Consider the following 19,615-nt stretch of genomic DNA (forward strand, 5'->3'; position numbering starts at 1 on the left):
GGATGTCTCCAGCCCCGGGAGGTGTCCCCATCCCCAGGGGTGTTCCCAGCCCATGGGGGTGACCTGAGCCCCACAGTGTCCCCAGCCCCAGGGGTGTATCCCCAGCCTAGGATGTATCCCCAGCCCGGGGAGTGTCCCTAGCCCATGGGTGGGTGGGTGTCCCAGCAGCTCTCACCTGATTCAGGCTGTCTCACCTGGCTGACAGCTCGACTGAAGGCCTCACGAATGAGAACAGCTTAGACCTTGATGAGATACGGATACAGATCCGTGAGACCAACGAGGTGAAAACATCTTGTGAGGAAGGACTATAAAAAGAGAACATTTAGCCTGTATCTGTGAGAATAACAGATAAACATCTTGTGAGAAAGGAAGAAGATGCTTATGAAAAGAGAATGTTTTGGGATAGTTAGTAAGGGCAGGTGTATGCAGCTCTTAACCAATAAATTAAGCATTACCACATCACTGACCAATAGGTAATTAACAAGGTGTGTGAAAAGCAGTATAAAAGAGGCACTGTAGAGATGGCGGGGGATTTTAGAAATAAAGTTTTGCTGTCATCACAGATCCTGTGTCTTGACCGTCTCTACATACATAGCAATGTCTGCAACATTGTTCCACCTTCTGCATCTCTTCCCAAAGTTTTTCCTTTTAATTTATGTTATATTTCCTATTTTTTGCCCCCTCCATAAGGTGGTGAGAGCGAAGATGCTGTTGTCACAGAAGCCAATGCGGTATGGCCACACAGAGGGACACACTGATGTCTGCTTTGATGACACTGGGAGGTAACAGTTCCATTCCTGGGGGACCATAATCTGGGGGAGGAATGGGCTTGTTCCTGTCTGATGCTTTCCCAGGAACTGGGTATTAGGAAAAATTTCCTTGTTGAAAGGGTGGTCAAGTATTGGCACAGCTGCCCAAGGCAGTGCTGGAGTCACTGTCCCTGGAGGGGTTTAACAGCCATGTGGATGTGGTACTTGGGGACATGGTTAGTGATGACCTTGGCAGTGCTGGGGAATGGTTGGACTCGATGGTCTTAAAGGGCTTTTCCAGCCTTAGTGGTTCTATGAGTTTCTGTACCAGCCACAAAAATGCATGAGAGATTTATGTCCTCGCTTGGTCCAGGAAATCCTTTGGGTTTTGCCTGTGTTGAGAATTGGCTGTGTGACATATTTAGATTCTCTGATTTTAGAAGCAATTGACTTAGAACTGAGATGTAAGCATATATATATATATATATCTCCATATATATATTTAGTGTGTGTTATATATATAAAAACTCTATGTAAGAGTGACTTCATAGAACCTAGCAGTAATCAATGTAGTGTGTGGGCAAATATGTTTATGCATACACTAAGAAATTAAAAATATAGTTCAATGAACCTGCTATTGGGCTTGGTGTCTTGTGTTGGTTCTTGAATGTATGCACATAGACTAAATATTTACTGTAGCCTTTTACTGACTAAAAGTAAAAGGTAAATCAGATGAAAAGCAAGAAACAAGCCCTCTCAAAGTGAACTCAAGGGGTAAGCCTTCTATATTGAGTATGGTTTAAGTCTGTATTCTCTTATTTTGTTCATTAGCCTTGCTACAAGCACTCTCTTAAGACTTGGTCTAGTAACAAGCCCTTGAAACTGCAGCAAGCCTCATTTGTCATTACAACCAAACATATTAAAAAGGATGCAGACATCTTTCCCAAATCCCTCTGGTCCACCTCTGCTGGAATCCCCAGCACTAATATATTCAGTACCAACACAGCATTGTGTTGGTGTCCAGGGACAGACCTTACAGAACTAACAGGTGCAACATCAGAGCTTCACCACTGGCTCTGAAATGAAACATTCTAATGAAACATTCTGTGTTTCATTAGAATTTTTTTGGATTGCAAGCAGTATTAGACAAAAAGAATTCAAGGCTTGATTATAGATTCACAATATCTTTAATTAAAAACCCCATGCAAACTTCTGATATTTGCTCTGTGACTTCTTTGCTGCATTAAAATTGTGGAAGTTAACTCCAGCAAACTCTAGTTCTATACTATTTTTAAGGGTTCTGTAGGCCCAGGCCTACATGTTAAGTTTGTAACTTCAGTCAACCCCTTATCACTCATAGTTTTGCCCTCAGCTTTGTAATGAACTGTAAGGTAAATTTTCAAAGGCTTAAGAAGCAATTAATGCTCAATTCTTAGACTAATCAGTGCTAATTAAGTCCTTGGAAAAAATTCACTCTAGGTCCTGTAAAAATGGATTGAGCAGTGATATTTAAGGGTCAGTTCAGATGAGTCCCAGACCTGAGTGGTTTTCAGAGACTCAAGATATTGTGTTATACCAGATGTGTCTTTTTCCCCCACATGTCTAATAAGTTACTTAGACATAATAAATGTGCTACTTAGACATAAATTCACTGTGTGATGTGGTATTTATTGTGTTTCAGATTAAAACCCCCCTAACACTTTAGTAACAGTTTCCATTCAGGGACTTAAAGTCAGTGTCTGTGCTTTCCATTCCCCAATGTTAACAAATTCCTCTGTTTTTCCACAGCTGCATTGTAACTTGTGGCAGTGATGGAGATGTTAGGATTTGGGCAAACCTGGATGATGATGATCCAAAGTCCATTAATGTGGGAGATAAGGCCTACTCCTGTGCTCTAAAGGTATGGTTGGCAACACAGCTCCTCACACTTGTGGGTTTTCCTACACATTGTGGACTTTCCAGCTCAGGGATGCTGCTTCTGTGGGTAACACTAAATAAGAATAGTTCTGACAGCTCCTCTTAACCCATGCAGGATTGTAGAGGAATTATTCCTTATACTAAACTTCTGTAATGGTATTTTCCTTCCTTTCTTTCACATTCACTTGTATCAATTTCTGACTTTGATCTCTTCTGAGAAACAAGCTCAGCAGATGAAGTGTGCTGGTTTCTGCTGGGATGGAGTTAATTTTTCCTCAGTGCTGTGTTTGGGTTCAGAGGGAGAATAATATTGATAGCACACTGATGTTTTGCTTTCTGCTGAATTGTGTTTCTCTTAAATCAAGAACATTTTCTTTCTTGTGTCTCATGCTCTGCCAGTGAGAAGGTACACAAGAAAAACTGGGAGAGAGCATAGCTGGGACAGGTGACCTGAGCTGGCCAAAGGCATATTCCACACCATAGAGCATCATGCCCAGTATATAAATGGGAAGGGGGAGCTGATCCAGGGGGAGGAATGGGGTTGGATCAGTCCATGGGTGCTGAGCAATTGTTTTGGGCATCACTAGTCTTGTTTTGTTGGGTTTTGGTTTTTCTTTCACTTTCTTTTTATTATCCATTAGTATTTTATCTTATTCTGTTCTCAATTATTCAACTGTTCTTATCTCAACCTATATATATTTATTTTCTCCTCCCCATTCCTCCTGCGAGCAGGGACTGTGAGTGACTGCTGGTTCTTGGCTGCTGCCTGGGGTTAAACCATGGCATTAAGCTAATTATGCAGTGAACCTTTTAGGCTGTTCCAGTGTTTTCTCACAATGTGAGTGGCAAAAAGTTTCCCAGCATAAGATACAATCATCAGGTATTAGGGAGAAAGCCAAGAGGTTGTTTTTTTGTGTGCCTGTGTTAAAGCCCAAGGAATTATAATCTGTACTAATCAAAAATTGCTTTCAAAAAGTAAGTATTAAGTAATGCTTTGGTAACACTTTCTTATAATTGGTTGATGTTTCTCTCTCAAAATTGTTGTTTGACCCAAACTGTCCCCAAAGTCAGAGGAGAATTTATGTCATAGAAAACAATTGTTTTATTTTTACTGTGTATGTTCGTGTATTAACTTGGGAATTCTCACAGTATTTCCTTTCTGTACCATTATATATACATATATACATATACATATATATACATATATATATACACATATATATATCTAAAACACATTAATAATGGCAGGGCTAAAAGATGTTTCTCTCTCAAAATTGTTGTTTGGCCCAAACTGTCCCCAAAGTCAGAGGAGAACTTATGTCATAGAAAACAATTGTTTTATTTTTACTATGTATGTTCATGGGAATTCTTGGGAATTCTCACAGTATTTCCTTTCTATACCATTTTATACATATATAACATTAATAATGGCAGGTCTAATATGTTGTCTTTGTGGCAGTTCTAGAAGAAGAGAAGAATTCCAGAAGTCTACATCAGTTCTCCAAATATTGTGTAGTTAACTTGGCAGTGCTAAAGGGAAATTTAAAACTTTGGTTTTCAACCTCTTGTGATTTTGGAGAGGTGTATGAAGGAGGAAATAAAGGAGTATTATCATATATGTATTAAGTGGAATGTTCATGTCATATATGGTATCATCTATGTAGTGGGAGGTTCTCTGCCCATGGCAGAGGTTGGAACTAGATGATCTTTAAGGTCCATCCTAACCCAAAACATTCTATGTTTTAAAAATAAGCCTTTGAAACCTTATTGTTTACTACTGCCTCAAATGAAACCTCTTTCTTATATCACTTTTAACATACCTCATGAATCTATTCCTCAATACCTGTATAATCTGTTTTCATTGTTGATTTTTAGGGTATTTTGGTGTAGATTTTCATCATGTCACTTATCCTTTCACAAACCAAGTGAGGTGACTTGAACAGGTTCTCTTAACAAATCAGTGGCAGAGCCAGAAATTGTTAAAACTATTAAGGAATAGATGAGGGAAAACCCTGGGTTTAACATTAGTGGGGAAAATGGTAAAAGTGCTTTGAGAGATTCTTATTTTTAAACAGTGAGATTAAGAACACTTTGTGAGACCTTCAGGAAATCTTGTTTCAAAAATTAGTCTTTATTAATGAAGTATCATGAGGGTCTGGTCTGAGATGTTGATGTAAATTAGGTAATAAATCCTGTATCTTATTTAGTTAGGTCATTTACTACTGCCTGCTGCTTTCTTTACCTTCAGGAGTTTTACTGTAACTTTAGGCAACCTAAATAAAACAACCCCAACCAGAACACAGAAAAAAAAGAAGGAAACAAGTAGTTTATTTATATATATTTCAAAGTGTTACTGCTATATACAACTGAGGAAAAATATTGTCACTGGAAGAAGAGATACTCTTTTCCAAGTCTGGGATAATTATTTCTTTTGGGTTGCAATTTTTAGTCTGGATTCATTTTTCGTAAACATCTGCCTTGTGTTTTCTGCAAAGAACTGAGCTATAGTTCATGAACTTCTCATCTTTCCCTGGTGGCATTTAGCTGGGAATTCCAGTCCAAGGGTGCCCTCTCCTGATGCTGCAGAATAGTAATCTAAGCAGGATGCAAGTTAGTTTGGTTAAAATGATAAAATACTAAAGTTACTGTGCTTGTCTGTATTTTTCATGGAAGAAATAAAGAGAATTTCCCCTTCTGCTTTTGCTGTCCGACCCTTTTGGAGCTAATCAAGTTAATCTGCCCAGATATGTTGAGCATCAGAGCTATATTTTTGGCTCTGTGGCATAAATGCGTTTTAACTAACGATAGGTTTTGTTTTCAGAATGGAAAACTGATCACAGCAGTCTCCAACAACACTGTGCAGGTACACACATTTCCCGAGGGAGATCCGGATGGAATCCTTACTCGTTTCACCATGCACGTGAACCACGTCACCTTTAACAATGATGGTACCAAAGTAGCTGCTGGATCCAGGTAATCTGGGCATGACAAGGAAAAGCATTGCTGCTGTTCAGGATCTGGCAACTTCCTCACATGCTGATTTTTACCAATGAGATCATTAATGGTCATATCACGTAATCCACATAACTCTGAGGGATTTAAAGCATTGCAAAATGCCTTCTGGGGCTGGAGGGGAAGAAAGGAATGAAAAGGACTTTAGGAAACAATGCTCTGAGAGATACTTGATCCACCAAATAGTTTTAAATAGAAATCTGCTATTGTGAAACAATAATTTCTTTTCTTTAGTAGACTTGAGTGTTTCCAGCTCTCAGCCCTATGATGCCTAAGTGTCAGTGTTCACCCACATGGATCTCATCACAGCATTGAGGATTTTGTGAGCTAAGGATAGTGTCCTGTCTGCTCAGGATCATGGTGCTGCAGATCTGTACACACATATAAAAGTTCTGATTTGTGCAAGAGCTTTGAGTCATCCTCTGGCACAAGCATCACTGATCTGCCAAATGATAACAGATGATGGTTGCAAGACTTGCCCAAGGGGAATTTAACGTGTAGTTTAGTCCTTTTCTTAGGGCAGCATGTTAGTTTTTACATAAAATACTCTAGTCCTTTCACAGAGATGGCAAAATAGCCATCAGGCAATGCTTTTTTGTGGGTTTTTAAAAATATTTAAGGCTCAGATGATTCTTAATTGGGTATGGTGAACTCTTTGGGCAGCCACAGCTAACTTGGGCTGTCTGCTTGCCTCTCTTCTGGAATATGTCCTGTACAGTGGAGATGAGTGTTGTATCTGCTCCCTGGCTCCTCCAAGTGTGAATTGAACCAGAAATCAATGTGAATGAATGTGCTGGACTGTGAACTCTGGCAACTGTGGAGCAGTCAACACCAGCTCCACCAAAACTGTGAGATTGGGTGGCTGCTGGCAGTAACCACCCCAATCTCCAAATCTGACAGGGATCATGGGTTTGGGCCCTTTGCCAGTGCTGGTTTCTGGGGGAACAGCTCTGCCGCAGGATCTGACTTCCATTAGAGAGATTAGGCAGACAGCAAACTCTTTGCTGTTTCTAAAACTTTGACAGAAACCCAGGACTTCTGCAGCCTGGCTGGGCTCTCACATCTTTAGGAAAGATTGCTCCTCAGACTGTGAGGACACCCCTCAATGAGGTCTAAAGGAGAAGGTGACAGCCATGAAGTGAAGGAAGGCAGCTAAGTTTAGATGTCCCAGATAACTCCATGGTTTTTTTTAATATCATAGGTATCAGTTTTGTATAAAATTAACACCCAACTGACTGCCAAAGTTCACATGAACTATTTGAAAAGAGTTAACAGTGATGGTTAACCCTATAGAATTAGGTCCTAAAATGACATTTCTCTCTAAGGGTGTTGCAGTGAAGAATGAGAGGGAGTGGTACTGAAAGTTTGTCACAGGAAATCTGCCTTGGGAGTTAGGATTGATATTTTGAGTTAAACTGCTGTAATTTTGGAGGAGGGAATAAAGTTGAAAGAATTCTCTAATGTATCACCAAATGGCCTTAAAAATACTGTTAAAATATCACAAAATAAACTACTTGCTCTATCTTCTTTTAAAAGCCACATGAGCAAATAATTACAGTAGTGAATGTTGGTCCCATGCAGCAGACAGTTAAGTTCAGCTCTCTGGTGTCTAAGCAGAGGTTTTTATTAGGTCATGTAGAATATTCTATTAAACAGCTACATGGTCTGTGTGTACATAATATCCTCTTCAAAAAACAGCCTTATTTTATGAACTTTGACATGACCACAAATGATTTTCTGATAAAAATACTCCTCCCTTACTCCCATTGTATTAAGCCTCAATATTGTCCTTTTCCATTCTATCATATAGTGTTGAGAGCTGTAACTCCCCCAGAAGATATTTAATGCCCGATTTTTATTGCCTTAAACACACAGTTTGTAATTTTTAACACCCATGGTAATATTTTTATGTCTATATCATTGTGATCTGCAGTGACTTTATGATCAAAGTTGTGGAGGTGAGTGACAGCAGCAAGCAGAAAACGTTCCGAGGACACGAGGCTCCTGTTTTGAGCCTGTCTTTTGACCCCCAGGGTGTTTACCTGGTAATTATACCTTTCTGCTTTACTTTCCACTTTGAATCTCTTCCTTTTCCACAGGAGAGAAAATAAATATATGCTTTTTACAAAAAAAATCCCAACCAACCAGTGACTGGGCACATGATACAACTTCATTCCAGCTGACCTTGCTGATGGAGTGTATCACAGGTTGTTGCCTCCCAGGAGAACTCAGTCTCAATTCTCTGCCTTGTTCTTCTGCAATCTAATGCTGATCTGATTTAGAGGGGACAAGATGGCTCTCTGAAGAAATTTAATATTAATTTTGAGCCACTTTTGCAAATAAATAGCTCACTTAAAGCATGAGGGTTTGTAATTACAGCAGCTTGGAGTTGAGTACAGTTATCAAGATGACAGTGTTAGAAAGTTTTAAGCTTAAAATGCTTTGAACAGGGAGGTTTTCTTAAAACTGCTGATATGTCATGTCTGTAGCATTGGTTATGGGGATTTTTTTCCACTCTGTAGCATTAATTTCTTTGTCCATGTCTCTAATTATTAATTTGTTTACCAAATTCTCTTATCTAGGCATCGGCAAGCTGTGATGGTTCTGTCAGAGTCTGGAAGATTGCAGATCAGGTAAAGGCCTGCCTGTCCATGTGAAGTGTTTCCTGAGGAATCCAGGATTTCACAGACAGCAAGAAGAGCTGGACTGAAATAACCCTCCCGGAATAGGGTTTCCTTTTTGGGGAAGAAACCTAACTACACTTCACAGAACACTTCTGTCTACTTCTGGGAGAAATTCCAAAGCCTGATTATGAAATGTTGCCTGGGTAGCTGTGGATTGTTCTTCCTGTCTGTGAAATCCCTGAGTTCTTCCCTTCATCTCTCCTAATCGGCCAACATTGTGCATTTTGTCCTTGGCACATTCAGAAATAACACTTCTGTGTAAATATAGCACTGGCATCAGATTCCTCATTTCAGGATTTCAGCTCGTTGCTTTCAGGATTAAGGAAGAGTTTTTATGGTTATAAACAGATTTTTAATTGTAATAATCAGATGTAGCCTCTGCTCTTGGAACTCTAAGGAACTTGAAAAGAGAGTTTCAGGTCAAGGCTTTAATAAGGCAATTCTACATATGGATATGGGATTAGTTTTGCTAAATACCATTGACTGGAAAGAGAATCCATGTGGAATTACTCCTGTAAGCACAATTGAGAATATACCCTTCCACATACTTGTGGATTACTACTTTTTTTGAGACAAAAGCATAGTTGTAGTGTGAAACCTCACCTTGCAGGCTGACAGTGTCCTAGTGGCAGGTTGGTGTCTGGATGTGTGCTGTGATTTGGGGTTACAGCCATCCATCCTTTACGCTGCTGTGGCCACGTTCAGGCTGCTGTGTGTCACCTTGCTGCACCTGATCTGAGTTTGACAAATGCTTTTTGGCCACATTTCTTTACAGCCTAAAAATAGGTGATCTCATTTGTTCTGTGCTTGGTTAAAAATATGTGTTCTGTGATCTTATTTCTGTTACAAGTAGTTTTATGGTCATTAAAATAGTTTCAGGGCTACACTGACAAAGTACTCTTTAAGGTAATATGTAGCATTGTATTTGGATGAAAGAGATCATTTCAGTTCCAAAAACTATGTCTGTTGTCCTGTTATTTTTTCCCAACCTTTTCCATTAAGAATTTGTATTACACCGAAGGTTTTCACTGAGCTAGAAAGCTGATTTGTTTAATATTTTGTTTTCAGACAATCACAACAAGCTGGCTGCTGCTGCAGAAGTGTAATGATGTGATAAATGCTAAATCAATCTGCAGGCTTGGCTGGCAACCTGGCACTGGGAAGGTAAATGACATTGCTTTATCACATCTTCATCCTTCTTTTCTCTCAGAGTCCAACATAATTCAATCTGAGTGAGCCCAAATTGCACCTCCTGGGACTAAGAGAAGTATTTGGGGTGAAGGTCCCTTTCAGGAAAAATAAGAACCTGGGAATGGTTGCTTGTTTAAGCTCCAGACTGTGTTTGGCAGTAGTCCAGCTGTCAGCCCAAAGCAGCATTAAACAGTCATGTTGTGCTGAAGAGGAAGGAACATTGTACACGAGGGAAGTAATCAAATTGCTCACAACAGAGCATCAAAGGAGCTCTGTCTTTCTCTGCTTTAAGTAATTCTTGCCCTATCAGTAATCTTGCTCTGTAAATATTTCCTTAGTAAGGTCCCTTTCTTTTCACCTGAAGAATGAAGTTGATGATGTGTCTGTCTACCTGTGTCTACTTTTAGCTGAGCTCCTTTGATGCCCTCCACAGCTCCCTGACAGCAGGTTGGAGCCAGGTGTCTCCACAGCTCCCTGACAGCAGGCTGGAGCCAGGTGGGAGTCAGTGTCTTCTCCCAAGTAACAAGGACAAGAGGAAACAGCCTCAATTTGTGCCAGGGGAGGTTTAGATTGGATATTAGGAAAACCTTCTTCACCCAAAGGGTTGTCCAGCGTTGGAACAGGCTGTCCAGGACAGTGGTGGAGTCACCATCCCTGCAGGGATTTAAAAGCCATGTGGATGTGGCACTTGAAGACATGGTTAGTGGTGTAGATGGCAGTGTTAGGTTAATGTTTGGACTTGATGATCTTAAAGGGCTTTTCCAACCTAAATGATGCCATGATTCTTCAAAACACCTGACTGCTATGATAGTATTGTATATAAATTTTCCATGGAAGAGCAAATGTCACCTGCAGTACAAATTTCTTCAATACCCATATTGCAGAAAACCAAATACTTTTAGTTTTTAGGTTCATTCTTCACACACCACACACACACACTTGGAATGTAAGGGGTTGTCTTGCTTCTCTTACAAAGCAAATGGTTAGAATCCTAACAAAAATAAACCCTATAAAAATAAGCAGCCAGTAACATTTATGTAGTTCTGTGAAAGCTGAAATGAGCTGTTTCAAGAATTGCCTGTTCAAATAAGATTTATTGAGAAATTGTAACCTGATCAAAAGGAGTTTTGGAAGGGAGGGAAAAAGCTAACACAAGTCTTGTGCTCAGAGCATGGGAAATTATATGTGTGTGTGTGTGTGTGTGTGTGTGTGTGAGCTGTTTGATAAATAAGGACTTCTAAGCTTACGGTGCATTTTTCTGCCAGAAGGAAACGAAGATTAAAATAAAACCAGGCATGTTTTGCCCTGTTGCATGTGGAAAGCATTAAAGAACCTCGTAATCCAAGTCACTCCAGCTGGCATTGCTGGGATGGTAGGGAGCTGTTCAATACTGAGGCAGTCACCACTGTGAGGCTTCTGAATGAAGGAGCTGTGCTACTTGAATGTTCTGTTTGACAGGGAACTTGTTCTGAATTGTTTAATATTCTTCTTTTGAGCAGCTGCTGGCAGTTCCTGTAGAGAACGTTGTCAAACTCTACAGAAGAGAAACCTGGGAGACTAAATTTGACCTATCAGATACCTCCATCAAACAGGTAGGTGCATAAACCAAGGGCTTGTTAAGTATCACATATGTTCTTCTGGACAATATCTCCCTCTTCCCTACCTCTTCCTCTTGGTCATGATTGTTCACCTTTTCTATTTCATTCCTGATCCTGCTCCTTTCTGTGGGAAAACAAGGTAGAGACACGAAATGATGTCAAACGTCTTCGTGTGGCTCTGATTCCCCTCTTACATTTATAGTAACCCACTAAGTCTCTAAAGTCTAGTGGTGAGTCATCAGCTACAGCTGAAAAACATCTGTTTTCACAAACTGCTCTAAATGCAGAGCTTTTCAGGAAGAATGTCAAGAGTTTTAGCTCTGTACTGAACAGAGATGGCAGTGGTTCACTTTATATTTTATTAAGCTGAAATTTAGCTATATAGTACTCCTAACTGTGTCCTCTGCTTTCTTTTGGCCTCATTAGATACTGGGAAATGTCTGGGTTAAAGAGGACCAACTTCCTGGTGTTACTAATACACAACACACAGTCTTGGATTTGAGTTTATGGACATGTATTAACTTCAAAATAAGTGAAGCTACATTTAGTGCTGAGTTTGCAAAATCCACTCTGCTGCTGTCTGCATGTCTAGAATGGGGTTTAGTGTCACATGGCAGTGTTTATTGACAGAAAGTGGATATTTTAAAACAACAATAGGTGTACTACATTGAAATAATGTTTTTTCAAAAGAAATCATGTTTATCATAGTTTTTAAAGCAAGAGAACTACCTAAGCCCAGCTCTGGTACAGGAGGTATGGTTTGCTAAAGATGATTGTCATTTGTTATTCCAGAATATCTGTGTGTTTTAAGCATCAGAAATGCTGTGCATGCATTGCTAATTTGTAGTACTTTCACTATTTTTTTTTCCTTAGCCCCTGAATGTTGTGGCTTGGTCTCCTTGTGGGCAGTATCTGGCAGCTGGAAGTGTGGCTGGAAGTATAGTGGTGTGGAATGTGGAAACCCAGGAGTGCATAGAGAGGTATTCAGTGTTGTTCCATAACTCCCCAAGGACATGTTTGGGGTGTTTTATTTTGCTCTTGAAACAGAATTTTGTTGTCCTTTCTGTTAAACCTTTTTTTGTTCAACTGCAGAACTTTGCCTCTTAGAAAACCTTAATAAGATTTACAGTGTGTCATGGTTTAACCCTGGAGGCAGCTCAGGGAAGGGACATGAATGTGGATTCTGTTCAAATTCTACAGTCTGGTTTTCTGTGTGCAGATATTGATTAAGGGATGGTTTTTATTCTCTTCACATCATAAATCCCAAGAGCACTGGCATTTTATTACTTTTTAATCTAATAGTTGATTAAGGGATGGTTTTTATTCTCCTCACATCATAAATCCCAAGAGCACTGGCAGTGAGATGTATTTTCTGAAGGGAGAGGGGAGTACAGATAAGTCACTCAGCCATCCTCACCTGTGGGCAAAAAAAGGACAAACTGACAAACTGCACTTTGCTTGGTTGGTTAAAGCTTTCAAAAAAACCCTAAAAAACCCAATTAAAAGAGGAGAGATGATTAAGTGAGGTAGAGGAGACGAGAAGGGATGATTTGTCTGTGTGAATACTTTGGGTAAGAAACATGATTGTTACTGTAACTATGTTAAGAATTAAAGACAGATTATGTGAATAATTAATGGGATGATTTTTTGTGAGGATAAAGGGTGGAAAAGACAGGATTAACCCATCAGTTTGGTACAACAGAAACAGCTAATGTTCTCTTTATAACTGAATGATTCTGGAAAATACGAGTGCTGGGGAATACTTGGTCTTTCCTACATGTATCAAGAAGCTCTTGTTTCTGATTATGATTGTGTTTGATTTTTAAAGCTTAAATGATTTTCTCCATAGAAAAGGAAGTCCTGCTGTATCTATTTATAGCAGCTGTTTATTCTAAAGGTGACCCTTTAATGATTTTATTATGTGTAACATCACTTTCTTGTAGCAGTAAATATTCCCACATTTTATAATTACTCTCCTGGGGAGGTTTCTGCCCTGAGAAGCTTACTGAAAATCCATTGGTTTTATGTCCTTTCAGGATGAAGCATGAGAAAAGTTACACTATTTGTGGACTGGCCTGGCACCCTAAACATAAGCAAATTGCTTACACAGATACTGAAGGAAATCTGGGATTGTTGGAGAATGTTGGTGATGGAAAGAAGCCAAATGACAAGGTGCTCAATACCAATTATTGCTTCAACTAATGTGGTTGTCAGGTTATATTGAACATTCTGTTTTGTGTGTTCCAAGTTCCCTCTTATCTGTTGACTCAGTTCCTAAACATTTCTTTGGACATGGAGTTCATGTGCATGGCTAATCTGGTTTTAGGCCACCAGTGCAGTGACCAAGGACTACAACGATCTCTTTGATGGGGAAGATGATGACTATTTAAATGGAGACATGATTGAACCACAGTCTTCTCCAAGGGCTGGAGCTAATGAAGATGATGATGACCCAATGCCAACTTCAGGCCATCTGAGACGAGCAATATTTGATGATGATGATGATGATGATAACAACTCACTAGGTACAGAATGAACTAATTTTCCAGAGCTCTTTAGTGCTGTTATTGGGTCAATCTCGTAGCATCCTCTGCTCAGATATATTCTGCTTTATTTTCCCAGGGAAATACTGACTGCTTTAAATTTTTTAACCTATATCCAATCATAATAATATGTGTAAGATGTTGGTTTTTTTCAACTTCTAGATATTGGGTTGATAAAAGCTAGTTCCACTGTTCTTGAAAAGGAGGATGATGGGGATGATCCCACTGGTGGCTTTCCAGCTTTGCCACCATCATCTATACAACAGCCTTTCTATGATGGGCCAATGCCAACCCCCAGGCAAAAGCCCTTCCAGTCTGGCTCCACTCCTGCACATCTCATGCATCGATTCATGGTAAATCTGTGTAGAAGTAGTTGATTCATTTGTGTTCATTTATAATGAATATTGTCCAGTTCGTGTTGTGTTTTAATCTAATCTTATCCAGGATTTTTTGTTTATTTTTAAAGACTTTACAGTGTGAAGCTAAATAATGGAAAGTAGCTTTGTGTTAATGCAAAGACTCCATAATGTTATGGTTTATGTTCCAGTTGCTTTAGAAATAATCACTTGGTTTTAAGACAAAGTCTAGCTGTGCAGTTTGTCCTTGTGCTGTTGAATTCTAGCAAATCCGGTTTAAAAATTCTTTTTTGGCCAGAACCTGTGGATGTTTTTGTGCTGAAGACTTGTATGTTAATCATCTACTATTTCTTTCTATCTGCAAGTTCTTCACACTTTTAATTTTGTAAGGAGAAAGATGGCTAAGCAATGAGGATGAAACTAGTTACTGTTGGTTTAGGAACCACCAGTCCTGATTACACAAGTCTTCAATCTTCCTCCCATCTCCCACCTGCTCTTGTTTCAGATCAGCAGTTGCAGCAGGCTGAGTTGGGGCAGTTGTGCTTGATTTGTTGATTTTTTGGGGCGTGTTTGGTCCTTTTTACTAGGTATGGAATTCTGTTGGCATCATTCGCTGTTACAATGATGAGCAAGACAATGCCATAGACATAGAGTTCCATGATACCTCCATCCATCATGCAACTCACCTGCCAAACTCTCTGAATCACACCATGGCTGACCTCTCCACTGAAGCTGTTTTGTTGGCCTGTGAGAGCACAGAGGAACTTGCAAGGTAAGTCATGGCCTTGCTCAGCAAAACCTTTAACATGGAGCTACATTGAACTTATCTCAAGTGTTTGGCCTTTCATTTTCAGCTTCTGTCACTTTTTTGGAGCTCTTTGACTTTTGACCATGCATTTTATTTCTGGGGCCACTTTTGAGGAGGGTTTTCACATCCACCTACTTGAAGGTTTCAAGACTGTTGAAAAATGTAATTTGTTTCCTGATGATTTCTTTTAATCCCTTTTTCAAATATATACACACTGGAAGTTTCACCCACTGCAGGCTCAAAGGGAACTGTAAACGTGAACAATAGTTTTTCAGTCTGCTCAGATCAAAGATCAATCATAAGGGTTCAGCTGTTTCTTTTCACACTGTTGCTAAGGAGACATGTTTGGAGATACCCAAAGAATTATAAGTGTGAAGAACACAAGTTTATGAAAACCACAGGAAGATTTAAGCAGCTGGGCCAGGTAGACTCTGGTTTTGCTTTTATTAATAGTGCCAACAATATTTTATTGCTGGTTTCTGTGGTAATATCTTGAAGAAAGACCTTTATTTTCACACACAGAGCATTGTGCTAAGTTGAAAAGTTTACCTTTACCTTTAAAAATATTATTTTTATGTGTTGATTGTCTGACTTTGAAAGTGTCAGGGTTTTTTCTCAATAAAAATGGGTAACCTCTTAAAAGCCACAGTGTCTGTGAATTGGTCCCAGGCAGTTTTCAGTTATTAAGATGGTAGAAATGAAGTTCCTACTATTTTTTCTCCTGGCAAACTTGTGGTGAGGTTTGATATTCAGGGGTACCAAGCACCTTCAGTTCTTATTAATGTTAATTAGCAGGACACTTACCTGCTTCCATCTAAAAAATCTCCCCTTAGACCTTTTAATTGTCTCTGTTTCAGGCCTTAGGGGCTCTAAATCTACAGTGCTGGAGCTCAAGTTGGCTCTTCAGTTCCTGAATAACAGCAGCAACACCTTTGCAAATGATCACTTGTAATCTGTAGTTCCTTTCTGTGATCATCACAGACTGCAGATCTCTGATAAAAGCCTAATATATTGGTGTATTTTCAGATGCTGCCTTTTTCTTGCTGTTGAGATATTTGTCTGTTGTTTGTCTCTGCTTTAGCAAACTCCACTGCATTCATTTTGGCTCATGGGATGCCAACAAGGAGTGGACTGTGGACATGCTGAAGGATGAAGACATTGAGGCTATCTGTCTAGGTCAAGGCTGGGCTGCTTGTGCCACCAGTGCCTTGCTAGTTCGTGTGTTCACAGTTGGAGGAGTTCAGAAAGAGATCTTCAGTCTCCCAGGCCCAGTGGTGTCCATGGCAGGACATGGAGAGCAGCTGATGGTTATTTATCACAGAGGTAGTTTTCTCCCTTTTGTTGTCTTTGAACTGGGATTGTTTTCAAACCCTACTGACTTCACACACTGGTTAATTTGTATGTAATCACCAGAAAGTGTTTTCTCCTTCTTCTCCTCTGGATATGATGCTTTAACAAGCACATCCATCACAACCCACAGATCTGTGACTCCTGACAGCAAAGCTTCCATTTTCTGTTGGGATGCTGAGATTAGCCTGTGGGGAAGGGGGAGAGTTTTATAACAGTGACATTAATAGATTAAACTTGGGTTTCAGATATGCCAGAATGAATTACTAGGGGAAATTAAGGAAGTAGTTGTTATGCATGGCTTGTGTGTCCAAAATGACAAATAGTTGCTTGGCTGACAGTGGTATCCATGGATAACTCTGCATTAGAATTAGTTTTTGTTTCAGAACTTAAATTTAGCCAAGAGACAAGACAATTCTTTATTTTCTAACATAGTCACTGAACAACTTCTCTCTAGGTACTGGATTTGATGGGGACCAGTGCCTTGGGGTACAGCTAATGGAGCTAGGAAAGAAGAAGAAACAGATTTTACATGGAGACCCTCTTTCTCTAACAAGGAAATCCTATTTGGTATGGGTTGGCTTCTCTGCAGAAGGTATGAAATACATGCAAAAGTGGTGTTGGGAAATATTGACACTGTTGGGGGGATTACAAGAAAGCTGGAGAGGGTCAGGATGAGAGAAATGGGATTGTTCAGCCTGGAGAAGTGAAGGCTTTGGGGTGACCTAATTGTGGCCTTCCAGTACCCAAAGGGATCCTACAAGAAAGATGGAGAGAAACTATTGACAAGGGCCTGAAGTGACAGGACAAGGGGGAATGGCTCATACTGCCAGAGGGCAGAAGAAATTCTTGCCTGTGAGGGTGCTGAGGCACTGGCACAGGTTGCCTAGAGAAGCTGTGACTGCTCCATCCCTGGGATTGTTCCAGGCCAGGTTGGATGGGGCTTGGAGCAACCTGGGCTGATAGAAGGTGTCCCATGGCAGGAGGTGTGACTGGGTGATCTTTAAGGTGCCTTCCAAGCCAAACCATTGTGTGATTCGAGGAGTTTTACTAATTAATGCCCTTATAGCAATGGTGATCTTGGGACCTAACTTTGTATTTTCAATCTCCTCAACGTTTAACAAAATCCTATTTTTCTGGTGTTTCAGTATATGTATCAGAAATATTTAATATTTTTCCACTAGGAATAAACTACACTTGAATGTTACCAGAACTTGTTTTTTTTTCTGATGGGTTTCCCTGCTCAGCAAATAAACTGCATTAGTACACCAAAATATCTCCCTGGCACCCCATAGTTGGTGACTTGGGAGGAGTTTTATGACAACCAGAGACAGTAATTTTAACTGCTGATTTTCTTTGGGAATCCACACAAGGTGCTGATGAGCTCCTCAGCTGACCAGCAGTGGAGTTGGCTGTCAGAAGGTGGCGCATCTTTCCAAGGAAAAGGCTTTTTCCCTACTAATTTGTCCTGTTTGGGAGAGAGGATGTCGCATTTGAGATATGTAAAGCATCATTTCCCAGCTGTATCCACCACTTCCATCTTGCTGGTGTTGTAATTAGTTGCCTGTCAGAATAACTGTGTAATTCGTGACAAACAGGTACTCCCTGTTATGTGGATTCTGAGGGAATCGTGCGGATGCTGCACCGAGGGCTCGGGAACACTTGGATTCCTGTGTGTGACATGAGACAGCATTGCAAAGGACAGTCTGATCATTACTGGGTCGTTGGCATCCATGAAAATCCCCAGCAGCTCAGGTCAGAAAAGTCACAAGGAACTGCTTTGTTTGTCTTGGTTTTCAGTCACTTCTGACTGAGAGAAACTGGAAACAGCTTGTGCTGAAAACAGGTGGTTAGTGAATATGCACAGAAAATGGTTAGTTCACAATCATAATTCTGCATGGATGATTCATCACTGAATTGGTTTAGAAGGAAATCATTAGAGTTTGGTCGTTTGTAACTGGCTAATTGTGGCTTTTTGCCTCGACTAAGAGGTGAGTGTGCACTTTGTCATGAAATCACACATCTCTGAGACAGACACACTCTGCATTTTGGGGGAGAAACTGTATAAAGCTATGATTGCTGTTAGGAATCTGCTTGTGTTCTTGATGGGGTTTGGTGGTTTAGTTGGTTTTTTCTTCTTTTTTAAAGTTTTTGGTGGTATTTTCCCCCCATGCTTTCCCCTTTTGTGTCTTTGAGAAGAATCCCATCCTATAACTAACCTACATCATTAGACATAGATAAATCAGGGCTGTCTGTTGTTATTACTGCATTAATATTAAACTGTGGTCACAAAGATCCATTTTGGATATAAAATTGCTCAAATATTTAGCTGAGAGTTAGACTTTGCTTTATAAAATATGATACTGATAATATCTAAATAATTGTTTCTTCTCTTTTCAATAGTTGCTAAGCTTTATGTGTAGCCTTTTTTATTCAGTGGTCTGTGTCCTTTTCCTACCAGGGCAGAGACCATCAGCTCACATATTTCACTGAAATTTAGGCTCTTTTCTTTGCTAGTCATGCACAGTTGTAGACGTTGGTGGGGAACTGCATTTTATTTAAATTTAGATGACATTCTTTGTAATCCTTTGGGGTTTTTTGAAACAAGGGAGACAATTATATATCATTGCTTCATAGCAATTCACTGTCTGTTTTTTTTCCTCCGAATCATTGTGTTGGCCTCCAAAAAAATTGACCAAAAATGTGCAGGACACATCACATGGATAAGGTGGTCAACTGTGAGTCTGTCATGAATTTTTTTTTCATTCTATTCCCAGAAAGAGTCCTATTCTCTGCAAAGGACATTTTATTCCAAGCCAGCAGCATAATAAAGATAAGAAGGGGGAGGGTTGTTGTAGAAACACCACATGCCTTAATTAAGAGATAGCCAGAACACTAATGCTTCCTGTTCCTTTTTTTCCCCAAGTCTCTGAAGCAGCAGTTTATAAAACCAGACATTTTTGTCAATGCTTTGTTGCTGCTGCAAATACAGTTCTTCCCCAGTCAATAGTTTGCTTAAGTGATTGTTAACAGTGCAAGTTTAAATATAAGGAAACATTAAGTCTAAGCTTTCAGTTGTTCAGTGGTTTCTGATTTTAATAAGTTGCATTTACTCTTTGTAATAGCTGTTAAATCATGTTTTGTGTGAGATGGAGTTCTGTGTCTGTTCTGTGCCACATTTGGAGTGTCTAGTGTGAGCCAGAGCAGCTTGTACCTCACTGGTTTTAACATAACCCAGAAAGCCATTGGAATCCTGGGCTGCATCCAAAGGAGTGCGGTTAGCAGGTCAAAAGAGGTGATTCTTCCCCTCTACTCTGCTGTCGTGAGACCCACCTGGAATACTGCACACAGTTCTGGTGTCCTCAACATAAGAAGGACATGGAACTGTTGGAGCAAGTCCAGAGGAGGCC

At 39.9% G+C, this 19,615-nt stretch overlaps 1 protein-coding gene across 1 annotated transcript in view; it reads left to right on the top strand.

Moving 5' to 3' along the window:
- The first annotated feature begins 705 nt into the window (after nt 1-705).
- WDHD1 (WD repeat and HMG-box DNA binding protein 1) overlaps nt 706-19,615 on the top strand; it is a 28,273-nt gene continuing 9,363 nt past the window's right edge. The window contains 15 exon segments of the mRNA XM_009070993.1: nt 706-782; nt 2,538-2,649; nt 5,488-5,639; nt 7,612-7,723; nt 8,261-8,311; nt 9,431-9,526; nt 11,053-11,145; nt 12,025-12,131; nt 13,188-13,323; nt 13,478-13,676; nt 13,857-14,047; nt 14,638-14,822; nt 15,940-16,181; nt 16,663-16,800; nt 17,804-17,960. Coding sequence (XP_009069241.1) covers nt 706-782; nt 2,538-2,649; nt 5,488-5,639; nt 7,612-7,723; nt 8,261-8,311; nt 9,431-9,526; nt 11,053-11,145; nt 12,025-12,131; nt 13,188-13,323; nt 13,478-13,676; nt 13,857-14,047; nt 14,638-14,822; nt 15,940-16,181; nt 16,663-16,800; nt 17,804-17,960 — 2,048 coding nt within the window.

Source organism: Acanthisitta chloris, unplaced genomic scaffold, assembly GCF_000695815.1.
Source record: "Acanthisitta chloris isolate BGI_N310 unplaced genomic scaffold, ASM69581v1 scaffold15483, whole genome shotgun sequence".
Classification (NCBI taxonomy): Eukaryota; Metazoa; Chordata; class Aves; order Passeriformes; family Acanthisittidae; genus Acanthisitta; species Acanthisitta chloris.